The sequence below is a fragment of the Esox lucius genome, chromosome 6 (assembly GCF_011004845.1).
Source record: "Esox lucius isolate fEsoLuc1 chromosome 6, fEsoLuc1.pri, whole genome shotgun sequence".
Classification (NCBI taxonomy): Eukaryota; Metazoa; Chordata; class Actinopteri; order Esociformes; family Esocidae; genus Esox; species Esox lucius.
In genome coordinates this window covers 19,798,629-19,811,048 of record NC_047574.1, presented here as the reverse complement: position 1 = coordinate 19,811,048, position 12,420 = coordinate 19,798,629, and the positions used below count along the sequence as shown (strand labels likewise).

The window sequence follows — 12,420 nt, the reverse complement described above, 5'->3', positions numbered from 1 at the left end:
TTAACGGAAAGCCAATTTAACTACATAATTCAAGTATATGTAGGAATTCAAGTTTCAGGAAATGGATTAGGCTCTATATATGTTACATTGATTAAGAAAGAAAAGAAAGTTGACCTTACACTGAAAATGAAGATATGGTCGACTTTCAGGTGCAACATTTATTTTTTTACTTGTAATATTAACTGTTCCAGAGGATCCCGAGTCGCCACAGGGCAAATCCATTATTCATCAAATTGAAATGTTTTTTTTTTCTTCTTCTTCTAACGAGCATTTAGTGGATTATTATGCATCAAGGGATTATTTCGGGTAGAATGTATGATTAGGCCCACATTTCATCAAGGATAAGAAAACTGAAAAACACAGGCTACCATTGCCAAAGTTTCAGCTTGGGTTAGCGGCTTCCTTATGATACCGATAATTAAAACATGAATTATGTGTAAAATGCTTGTAACTTTTCACTACATACAGTATCATTCATACATATGAAAGTAATAAATACAACTATATTCTTAGAAATATTTCAGCAAAAATATAGCAACAGTGTTTGGTGGATTTCAAACAGCAGGCCATAGCCGACCCTAGAACATGTTAAAAGAAATATGTTCAAATGGTTTTACTCAATGGGTCTCCATTTGATGAGTAATTAATAGCCATAGGACTAGGACTACTCATTTGCTCCTAACCAATAACATTAAATATAATTAGTACTAATTTAATGGATAATCGTTTTTTCTTTGAGTTCCACGTTTAAAAATCATGGAATGAATCTGTCAATACGGGGATACAACGGGGATAGAGCAACCTGTGTGTTCTAGCGTGTGTATATGTGTGTGTGTGTCAGCGTGTCAGCACGCTTCACTGCACCTGCCACGGATGGGGATAAGTGTGTGTGTGTGAGTGGAGGAGAGAGGCAGTAACGAGGCAGACACTGTGGTGATCACTCTCGGTGTCAGACCGTAACAGCAACGGAAGGAAAGAATCGTTATTTCAGCCAGGGTGCACCTGCTGAAAACCATCCAGCTCGCGGACATACGGAACCGCACTACCACCACGATCTCAGCCGGTGAGTGGGCAATGCGCACAGCTTTGATGAGGTTTCTTCTTTGAGCTTTTTCAAAAGGAAAGTAAGGGAAAGTAATGTTTTCTTGACATTGTTATGCCACGCACCCTACATGATGTTTCTTCGTCATAGAGAAACTTCTTTTTAAAAGAGAGATTCCAGGGCTAACGTTAGTAGGTTTCTTGGAAATAGAAATTTAACCCGATATAAATATTTTAATTCATGGCATTTTCGACAATCCCATTAATCAAAACCAATAGCATACGCCAAAATGTATACAAGGTGCAACCGAAGTGAAGAGACCAATACAGACGTCGTGCAACAAATCTCAGTATGGCTATAATGAATATACTAATCATACCAAACTGACTCGAAGCAGAGACGCGTGTAGACCGAAGAGGCAGTTCCGGCGCAGATGGGAAGACAATGGAACAAACCGAATGAAAACAGAGACAAAGGACGCTAGAAGTCAAACCCATTTTACTACGCCAGCTCAACATTCAGTACCGAGTAAATAGCTGAATGAGAAAAAAACTAATACAAATTTGCCAGCAAAAACAGAAGAAAAAAACCTTGTGAAAGAGTAAAAACTTGACAGCAATGTCATGCAGGTACATTATTCGTATGTTATTAGCAAATTAAATTAAAATATAGGCATAGTAACAATAATTAACCACAAACATTTAAGCTGTAACTGTCTCAGTAGTCTGCACGATTTCTTATGAAAAATGAAGATTCCTGGAAAAAAACAAGTTTTCCCCAGCACGGTAAGACACTGTGCTGGAGATACAAATGAATAACGTAACAACTGCTGTTTTTAGCCATGACTTGCAGTTGTATAGTAACTGACTAGAGAACTACTGCTATTCAGCTGTTCTCAGTTATATACGTTAAACCTGTCTCCAAATAAATAGTTACGTTATTTATTTGTATCTCCGGCTTACCGTGTTTTGTCACATGTTTATGTCATTTCCAGACAGAAGAAACCTACTGGTCACATAAAAATTCCCTATGGCTCAAAATGTGGCATGGATATGAATACTTTTGGGCTTAATTGTATATACAGCTACGGAAAAAATTAAGAGACCACTGCACTTTTTCTTTCCTTTCCAAAAAAGTCGAAAAGGAAGGTTTTGAGTGAGGAACAGAACCGTTCTATATATAGTGGTCTCTTATATATATATAATATATATATATATATATATATATATATATATATATAATAGTATACCAATTCCAATTTGATCCTAAGCAAATTGGGAGGAAAAGACAGGCCTAAAGGTATACAGGCCTATTTATTTGGGATGACGAATGTTTAAGCAAACAGAATTAGGCCAAATAGACTAAGCGTAATCATATCGCCAATATAAATGTCCTTTGACAATTGAAAATGTCAAACGTTGATTTACAGGGCAACGAAAAACAATAATTGTAATAATGTATTGTTAACGTATATTGTTTCTCCGACAGACCAACCATGGAGCATAGTTTTTTACCTCGTTCCCTGTGGACCAGTGAGGGTAAATTTCTCCACCATCACGCAACAGATCTCTATACAAGCGTGCACGTCACGCGTGACATCCCGGCCGGGGCACAGTTCGGCCCTTGCGTACTTCAGAACACTTTCTATGACACCATCGCCTTCATAGCGCTCAAATCCAGTGAAAAGAGAAGCAAATCATATGTTTTCAGGGTAAGTTACTGTCATTTTAAATTAGACAACTTAACTTGTAAGCTGATACCACAAAGATACGCAGCGATGATGCCACAATCATAGACTAAATGGTAATGTAATCATCAACCAAATAGCTCGCACTTTTAAAATGTCGTTTGGTATAGATATTCATACCTGCAGAAAATACCTGGCCAACTATTAAAGGCTAAAAAAAATCTATATATTTAGTGATTTCACTATGTCTCTGGAGAATAATCGAATATAGACAATGATGTCCATATGAATTAATCATATTGATAATGATTTGTATAACAGTTGGACCCAGAGGCAATGCGCAGCTCTGCTCTCGTGCTCTCCTGGCTGCGGCTGGTGCAGGCGGCGCGTGGCCGGGAGGAGCAGAACACAGAAGCGTTCCTGAAGGGAGGCCAGCTGTATTTCCGGACCACCAGGGACATACGTCAGGAAGAGGAACTGTTGGTCTGGTATGACCAGGAGCTGTCACATCTACTAGGCTTTACTGACATCTCAACAAGAGGACGTAATGACGGTGAGAGAGAAGCGAAGACACTGGGAAAAGCGCTGCAGGATATATCTTCGTCATCATACTCATCTTATTGTTCCTCACCCCCAATGTCAACAGAGAAGTCCTAATGTAATCCTTGTGGTTGTAATTTTGTTCACCATTTGGTCAGGAGTTTTGTTCTTGTCTGTGCGTAAATCCGTGATGAAAAGGACCAAATCAACCGTAGACATTTGCACTTGTATATAAGTTATGCAAAATAATTTGTATCTACTTTATATCTGACTTAATGTTGTGCAAACGGGTTTCATAATGTACATACGAACTAACAAAATGTATATCTCTGCACAGAGTTCACATGCGCCAAATGTAACCTGGTCTTCGAGAATGAGCATCCCTACTTGGCACACTGCCGCTTCCTGTGCGCGCAGGTGAAGAATGACGCGCAGAGCAGAGAGGCCTACGAACACAAACACATGGAGATAAAGCGGCAACACCGCATCACAGACTTCCACAACATCGCGAGGGATCTGGAACATAAACGTCCTGGCATCAACGAGGACGCAGAGATTTCCACGCGTAAAAGGAAACACGAGGAGACGGATTACCCCAGATGGAGGAAACCGGTGTTACTGGAAAAAAACAATATTTCGAACGACAATAACATCACACAGATAACTAGGGACTACCACACCATAGCGCCAGAATCAACTGGTTCTGCATTAAAACCGAAGACGGAGAAGTATCCGTTCAAAAAGGACCACGTGGAATGTACAAAAAGTGCGTTTACAGAAGTTGGTGCACCGAAAAATAGTTTAAAGCACGAGAAAGAAAAACCAACGGAGGCTGAATCAGAGACAGTGAGGAAGATGGGCTGTGGTTTAAACTCAAACACCACAAAAAGTGCGTTTTCATTCGTTCTGCGCAGTGGACAAGAGGAACAGAAAAGTGCTTTCTGTAAACCTAGTAAAATAACTTCTAACGGTTCTATAGTGCACTCATCCAACATGTTACGTTCCCCATCAAACAGCATAGAGAACGCGAGGGACGTTTTCACCTCAAAAACTGTTCTAGGATACAACAATTTGTTGACATCGAATATGTTGAATGGTGATTTAACAGGCGCACAGACAATAGCTACCACGGTTACTGCCAACACGTTTCCCTATGCACCGGAGCAATGGTCAAGGAACATTGGAGCGCAACTGCAATCCACGTCGTCTCTAACGATTCTTCCTCCAACGTTTACCTCATTTGGGGTATCTGTTCAGAACTGGTGTGCCAAGTGTAACCTCTCCTTCCGCATGACATCTGACCTAGTGTTCCACATGCGCTCGCACCACAAAAAGGAGTTCGCGGCCGAGTCCCACGTGAGGAGGAGGCGAGAGGAAAAACTCACCTGCCCTATATGTCAAGAGTTCTTCCGGGAACGGCACCACCTGTCACGCCACATGACGTCTCACAATTAAAGCCTGTTGGATTTAAGAAAAAAAAGTGTTTTTAAATTAAACTATATTGAAAATTCCGTATTTAATCACAAGAATAGACCAGACTATTTAAATTAATTAAACATGACAATTTAAAGTAATTAAAAACAGAATGTAAGGCGGTCCACTTGTGCTTATCGATCATTAATCATTAGGGAGCTCTTGCGCGCGTGTAGGTGACCTTTTTGGATTGCTCGCTATGTTTCCACTAGATGGTCACAAAATACGAAATAAAAAGGCTTACATTACAGGAGAATTATCTGCTTAGTGGGTGATCGTATGTCTTCACTGTGCCTTATGAAACTCAGGGTGGGACTGGAGAGAGAGAGAGAGAGAGACAGCGCGAGAGAGAGAGAAGCGTATATGTCTCATAGCCGGAGTTCTTGCTATATACCTTTGATTGTTATAAACATGTTAGCGATGTCTGTTACGCATTGTTTGACTTGCCATACAGTATTACCAGAGATTGTACAGAGATGTGTAGATTAATTTATCTGTTTTGAATGAAAAACATAAAAGTCAAAATTTAACTTATCGTCTTTCTTTTTTCCCCCCATAAAGATAATTTGTGTAAAATATATCTAGTATTGTGTGACCTATCACTGGCATCAACCATAGCCCTACAGTAAGTGACCCTACATACACAATCTGAAAATAGACACCTGTCCCCTAATAATGATACTAAATTATATATATTGTTACTGCCATAATTTGGAGAACCATATTTAAGATGTCTAATGAAGATTATGTCTTAACCCTTTTAACACCAACAGGTGGCATCAGTCACCAACTTTCCTCCAGCAACTGTTGTCTTAGTTAGTCAGTCCCATATTCACCATGTTTAAAAGGTTTAACGTATCTTCAATCAGGCCAGTTGGGGTTAGTGCAAAATCAACAATAGAAATCATGGTATTTATAGGTGTTGAAAAAAAACATCCGGCATGGGCATTCACTTGCAATAGTCTGAATCTTGTCTTTACCACTCATTAAGTTTATAAACCAGAATTTAAATACTGACTGCCTGAACTGATGGTGATCAATCACTTAATCTGCTTTTTAGCTCAATTTATATTGATAAAGGTTCACTTCAGTCACATTATCATCCACTGAAATTTTCCAAGCTCCTCCAAAGACAAAACATTATCAAAATGTGACCTCAACCTGTCTCAGACATACAGTATCACCAACTATCACAATACCATTCAAAATGAGGTTCAGGAGTGCAGCTGGTGATTTGGGGAGGAGGATGCACTGCCGTCTTCAGCATGAAATAATCAGTTCTCATCTATTTTGGCTTTGAAAGCAATGACGGGTTGTGATTTCTCACCTGAACTTGGATTTCAGATGAATGATCTTGTGACCATAGTGTGTTCAAAGTTCATAAAGAAGACTGATCCCTTTAGGATATTGGCGACACCTCCTTTCGGAATAGGTCAACATAATAGAACAGTTTAGGCAGACTTTAGGCGTTGAACATGAAGCGTTGGAATCCATTTACAAGGTTTTGGCTGCCAGTGATTACTTCCACAAAAGACAGAATTTTATTTCATTACAGTGACCTGAGTTACAATGCCTAATGTCTACACTCTATTACAACCCCATGTCTAAAAAAGTTGGGACGCTGCATAAAATGTAAATAAAAACAGAATGCAATGACGTTCAAATCATGTAAACCCTATATTTAATAGAAAATATTACAAAGACAACATATCAAATGTTGAAACTGAGACTATTTTTTGTTTCTTGAAAAATATATGCCTCTCTTTGAATTTGAGGCCAGCAACACGTTTCAAAGAATTTGTGACACAGGCAACAAAAGACTGGAAATGTTGTGTAATGCTGAAAAACTAAACCTGGTGGAATATCACACAACTAACTAGGTCAATTGGCAACAGTTCAGTGATAGGATTGGGTATTAAATATTCATTCCAGAGAGGATGGGTCTGTCAGAAATGAGGTTGGGGAGGGGTTCACCACTCTGTGAAAGACTGCAAAGGCAAATAGTGCAACAATGTAAGAACAACGCTTCTCAACATATAATTGTAAAAACATTTAGGATTTCATCATCTATGGTACATAATTTCATTAAAAGATTCAGAGAATCTGTATGCAAGGGACAAGGCAGAAAACCAATATTGGATGGCCGTGATCTTTAAGCCCTCAGATGGCACGATTCTGTAGTGGAAATAACTCCATGGGCTCAGGAACACTTCCGAAATCCACGGTCTGTGAACACAGTACATCACTGCATCCTCAAATGCAAGTTAAAACTCTACCATGTAAAGAATAAACCATATAAACAAGATCCAGAAATGCTGCTGCCGTCTCTGAGCCTGAGCTAATTTAAGATGGACTGAGGTGAAGTGGAAAACTGTCCTGTGGCCTGACTAATTTTGGGAATCATGGACGCTGCGTCCACCCGTCTAAAGAGGCTTCTTATGAGTGCGCAGTTCAAAAGCAGCATCCAATCTCCAGACCTAAAGCCCATTGAAAACCTCTGGAATTTGATCAAGAGGAAGGTGGATGTTCACAAGCCATCAAACAAAGCCAAGCTACTTACATTTTTGTGCCAGGAGTGGCATAAAGTCACCCAACAGCAATGTGACAGACTGGTGGAGAGCATGACACGACGCATGAAAGCTGTGATAAAAAATCAGGGTTATACCACCAAATATTGATTTCTGAAGTTCAAAACATTAATAATTTGTTGTTGAAATATGAATATGAATTGGATTTCTTTGCATTATTTGAGGTTGAAACAATGCATCTTTTTTTGGTTATTTTGACCAGTTGTTGTTTTCTACAAATAAATACTCTAAATGAAAAATATTTTTATCTTGAATTTGGGAGTAATGTTGTCAGTAGTTTATAGGATAAATCCAAAATGTTCATTTTACTCAAACACATACCTATGAATAGTAAAACCAGAGAAACTGATCATTTTGCAGTGGTCTTAATTCTTTCCAGAGCTGTATTTCACCTCGTCTTTCCACAAATGTGTCCCTTTGTTTTTAAATCTCCTTGGTACTATTGGTGGAGTGTTTTCTATGCAATTAATTACCTAACAGAGGGAACCTGTAGAAAGACTGAGTTAATCTGTAAAATATGACTCATTACACTTCAACACAGATGAAGGCCAATGAACTTGGTGTGTAATTTTAAAATTGAACTGGTTACACCTAAACTAATTTAGGATAGATTTTTTAGAAGTGGTAGAGAATTCTAATTAGATGTAATTACACTGTTTTAGTTTAGAAGTTTTAATAAATAGTTTTTATTTCACAAAAATACAGAAAATCTGATTAAAAGTGAGGAGTATGTTGTGTAGATACATGCTAGGGGAATCTTTCATTTGTAGCCTACAGCGTTTTCAGTTTAAGCCTATTCTTTTATATGAACCATTAAAAGATAATTTTAGATTTTTGTGAAAAACAGTCTCAACCTAAAACTTTAGGCTGCAGACATTACCTTTCTGTCCCAAGTAAATGAGGCGGGAAGCGGCACCAGCCCCTGAAAGTTCACCCTCTGAGGGCTCAATCACTATAGGCCTATGTAATCTAACCTAATAGCATTTACCATGGTAAGTACAACATCTATGACTATTCAGCCAAACAATCATGGTTTTGTTTCAGGTATTATAAAATCAATGTAAATGTGATTATATAAGCCCTAAAATATCACTCCTCCTAACTTAACAGAACGACGATATTCACTGGGATCTAATCACATGCAGAAAGAGCCCATTCAGACAAGAAGTACAGGACATTTTCTGTCGCACAATAGCTGCCCTCATATCCTGCATTAATTGATATGCCTCCATTTGGAAATATAAATATTGCACTTGGTCCTCCGCGCTAACTCCACTTCAAAATAGGAATAGGGACAGTGGTTCTTCTTACATAAACCAAGGCCTTTAAACCTAATTTGCATATAAAAAACGTCACCACTCCGCCCTCGAGAAGTCTCAGACTGCTCGAGGGTATTTTCCCGCATGATGCGGATTGCAAGTTTAATTTCTGCCCTATGGTACTGGTCTGGACCGAATCAGACTGCAGAAAACGGCACACAGCTGCTGGACCATGAGCTCGTTCAGAGAAACAGGAAATCCGAGAAAATGTATTGACCTGAAATCTGTCTTCAACTCAATAGGCAGCATCTCTAATATATATCATGACAGTCTACAGTATAAAAAGTTTTTGGTATTTAGTTTAGTATTTATTAAATATGTTTGACAAGAACTTTCCTCGAAGATTGCATTAAAATAAAATAAAAATATAGCCTATTACAGTAATAAAATATTAATGTAAATCGCGCATCTGACCAAATAGCTAGCTATATAAAATATTACCTCTGTCTTCCCGTCCTGCTTTGTATTTACTTTAAATCATGTCATCCTAAAGTATCTGAAAAAGTACTATGAAACTCAAAAAGATAACTTTTTAGATATTTTTGAAAGGCTCAATTAGGTACCAGTAGGCCTAACTTCTGTAAGATTTCTGAAGGGCAACTGTCCCCCAACACGCTTCTTTTACATTTGACGTTTTCAATAAAAGCCGATTACAGTGTTTGTACCATGTAAAATGTTTATCTTCAAACAATTTAATTGTTTGTCTTTAGGCTCCCCTAATGTTGTATACATTAAGTTGAATGTGTATGCTTCTAACAATTATATCATACAAAATTATGAAATATTAGATCAGTTTACTTCAAAAAGAGGGTGCAGATTGACATATAGAAGAAAAACATTCATGCTACTTTTGAAGTTCATGTAGATGACATCCTAATTGCTCCCTATTATTTTCCAGTGTCTTCTAGTGATCCATATAGCAGCATCACACAAACACAAAAACACACCCACAAACACACCAGGCAGAGAAACAACAGGCAGGACAACAACAGGCAGGACAATAACAAGCAGGACAACAACATGTAGGACAGTAACAGGCAGGACAACAACAGGCCGGACAACAACAGGCAGGATAACAACAGACAGGACAACAACTGACAGGACAACAACAGACAGGACAACAACAGACAGAACAGCAGGCAGGACAACAACAGGAGTAGGTGTGAGGCTCGTAAGGGCAGCTGGATTTCAGCTGGATTAAAATGTGTGTAAGAAATAAAAGTGTACCCTTGCAGAGCTTTGGATCCATGCAATATGATGGCTGTCCACTGTGAACAACCTGGCAGAACATGTATGTAGAAACATTTTGTGTTTTAGTTGAAGAATAATAAAAAAATAACTAAATCTTTCCATCTTATTATAATAGCAACATAAAATGTTACCTTCCTAATACAAACTTTGAGCCCCTTCTACAGCTGGGAGCAACAGTTCAAATTAATCTCCTTCTTGAAACATGACATAGGAACCAGGAGCCAGGAACCAGGAGCCAGGAACCAGGAGCCAGGAACCAGGAGACAGGAACCAGGAGCCAGGCCAGTGGCCTTAAAGTGTTTGCTTCTTTGCCAATAAGGTTGATACATTAATGTTTTTTTAATCATGTTTATAACTGGCATCCAGAAATTATTTTCATAATTCAACACTACTGTTGTTTGCTCCTTGGTGTTTAAGGCCAGGTGTTTTGTAAAAGCACTTTGTGACATCTGCTGATGTAAAAAGGGCTTTTTAATACATTTGATTGATTGATTGATTGAACACAAGCTGATTTCAAAACAATGATAAATTCCATTAACAAAGTTGGATTAAATTACTTTTTATTCTAGTTCTTATAAGGGCTACTTTTTTCATAATTTAAAACACATTTACAAGACACATCTGTTTCTAAAATATAATAATAACATGGCAACCAAGACAAATTCATTTTAAAAATACTCTCACTTACAATATAGAAAAATATTCCAGTTATATAGCAGGCTGAGAAAATACTATTAAGGAAGGAAAAAGACAAATGAAATCCAGATGCTCCTTTTACAATTCACTTCAGAGTTTTAGTACTAGACAAAAAAACTTTAGAATAATATTTTACAACATAACACAATCGTCCCTTTAAAAATACTTATGGTATGTAGGCCTACACAGTATGCATAACTTTATAGCAACACTAAAATACATCTGTTTAAAGCATTCTGTGCATATAATGTACCTATTTGCCAATAGAACACTGAGAAAATTGTTTACCATCATTTTCCCTTGACCGATCACCCAGTTATTTTGAAGCCCAAAAACACAGAAGCTCCATCCCTTTAAAACATCTTGATGTCCATTGCTCAAGTAGAGGTAAGTATAAAGAGGTATATTCAGTATAAATGAATGACGAGCCAGGGTCTTGTGCATACACTACATTTTTCCAAAATGTTTCATGATCAAGGTGAAACCTAAGAAATTAGGCAGACCCTTAATTGCAATTTTGTTCTTCCTGACCATAGAATTCTGTATGGTTGTTGATGAATAGTGAAGGAGTCTAAGTGTTTGGGCAAGGATTACTCCCAACAGCCAAGGAATACTTAGAAGTCAGCATATAAGAATAAAACCATTACCCAAATGTACCCCACAATTCTTATCCTATAAGAGAAACGCAGTGCTCTGTTTTTAGTCTAAAAGATGAAACTATGACATCAAGGTTAGGGTCAGCTATGACATCAAGGGTCATCCCCTTTATTCCAAAAGTGTTCACCTTTTTAACATGCCATCGCCGTATCGTGTAAAGAGAACATCCACTTTCGGGGTTGCGGATAGACTTGTGACAAGGAAATACTAAAGGTTAATGTGAAATACTGTAGGATAAAGGGAAAAATTGTTGGTCAATATTAAATATTGTAGATCTACAGTGGGGAGAACAAGTATTTGATATTGCAGGTTTTCCTACTTACAAAGCATGTAGAGGTCTATAATTTTTTATCATATGTACACTTCAACTGTGAGAGACGGAATCTAAAACAAAATTCCAGATAATCACATTGTATGCTTTTTTTATAATTAATTTGCATTTTATTGCATGACATAAGTCTTTGATCACCTACCAACCAGTAAGAATTCCGGCTCTCACAGACCTGTTAGTTTTTCTTTAAGAAGCCCTCCTGTTCTCCACTCATTACCTGTATTAACTGCATCTGTTTGAACTCGTTACCTGTATAAAAGACACCTGTCCACACACTCAATCAAACAGACTCCAACCTCTCCACAATGGCCAAGACCAGAGAGCTGTGTTAGGACATCAGGGATAAAATTGTAGACCTGCACAAGGCTGGGATGGGCTACAGGACAATAGGCAAGCAGCTTGGTGAGAAGGCAACATCTGTTGGCGCAATTATTCGAAAATGGAAGAAGTTCAAGATGACGGTCAATCTCCCTCGGTCTGGGGCTCCATGCAAGATCTCACCTCGTGGGGCATCAATGATCATGAGGAAGGTGAGGGATCAGCCCAGAACTACACGGCAGGACCTGGTCAATGACCAGAAGAGAGCTGGGACCACAGTCTCAAAGAAAACCATTAGTAGCACACTACGCCATCATGGATTAAAATCCTGCAGCGCACGCAAGGTCCCCCTGCTCAAGCCAGCGCATGTCCAGGCCTGTCTGATGTTTGCCCATGACCATCTGGATGATCCAGAGGAGGAATGGGAGAAGGTCATGTGGTCTGATGAGACAAAAATAGAGCTTTTTGGTCTAAACTCCACTCACCGTGTTTGGAGGAAGAAGGAAGAGAACAACCCC

At 38.5% G+C, this 12,420-nt stretch overlaps 1 protein-coding gene across 1 annotated transcript; it reads left to right on the top strand.

Moving 5' to 3' along the window:
* The first annotated feature begins 923 nt into the window (after nt 1–923).
* prdm8 (PR domain containing 8) lies at nt 924–6,392 on the top strand. The gene is made up of 4 exons (XM_010899215.3): nt 924–1,063; nt 2,531–2,753; nt 3,051–3,282; nt 3,607–6,392. Exons 2-4 carry the CDS (start codon nt 2,538–2,540, stop codon nt 4,722–4,724), a joined length of 1,566 nt encoding a protein of 521 aa, XP_010897517.2. The 5' UTR covers nt 924–1,063; nt 2,531–2,537; the 3' UTR covers nt 4,725–6,392.
* The last annotated feature ends 6,028 nt before the right edge of the window (nt 6,393–12,420 follow it).

What these genes read in the sequence shown, in the direction of transcription:
- prdm8 (XM_010899215.3), top strand. Translation starts at nt 2,538, where the DNA reads ATGGAGCATAGTTTTTTACCTCGTTCCCTGTGGACCAGTGAGGGTAAA. An exon ending in GCAAATCATATGTTTTCAGG is followed by an intron (nt 2,754 to 3,050) that starts GTAAGTTACTGT and finishes TTTGTATAACAG; the next exon opens with TTGGACCCAGAGGCAATGCG. An exon ending in AACAAGAGGACGTAATGACG is followed by an intron (nt 3,283 to 3,606) that starts GTGAGAGAGAAG and finishes ATCTCTGCACAG; the next exon opens with AGTTCACATGCGCCAAATGT.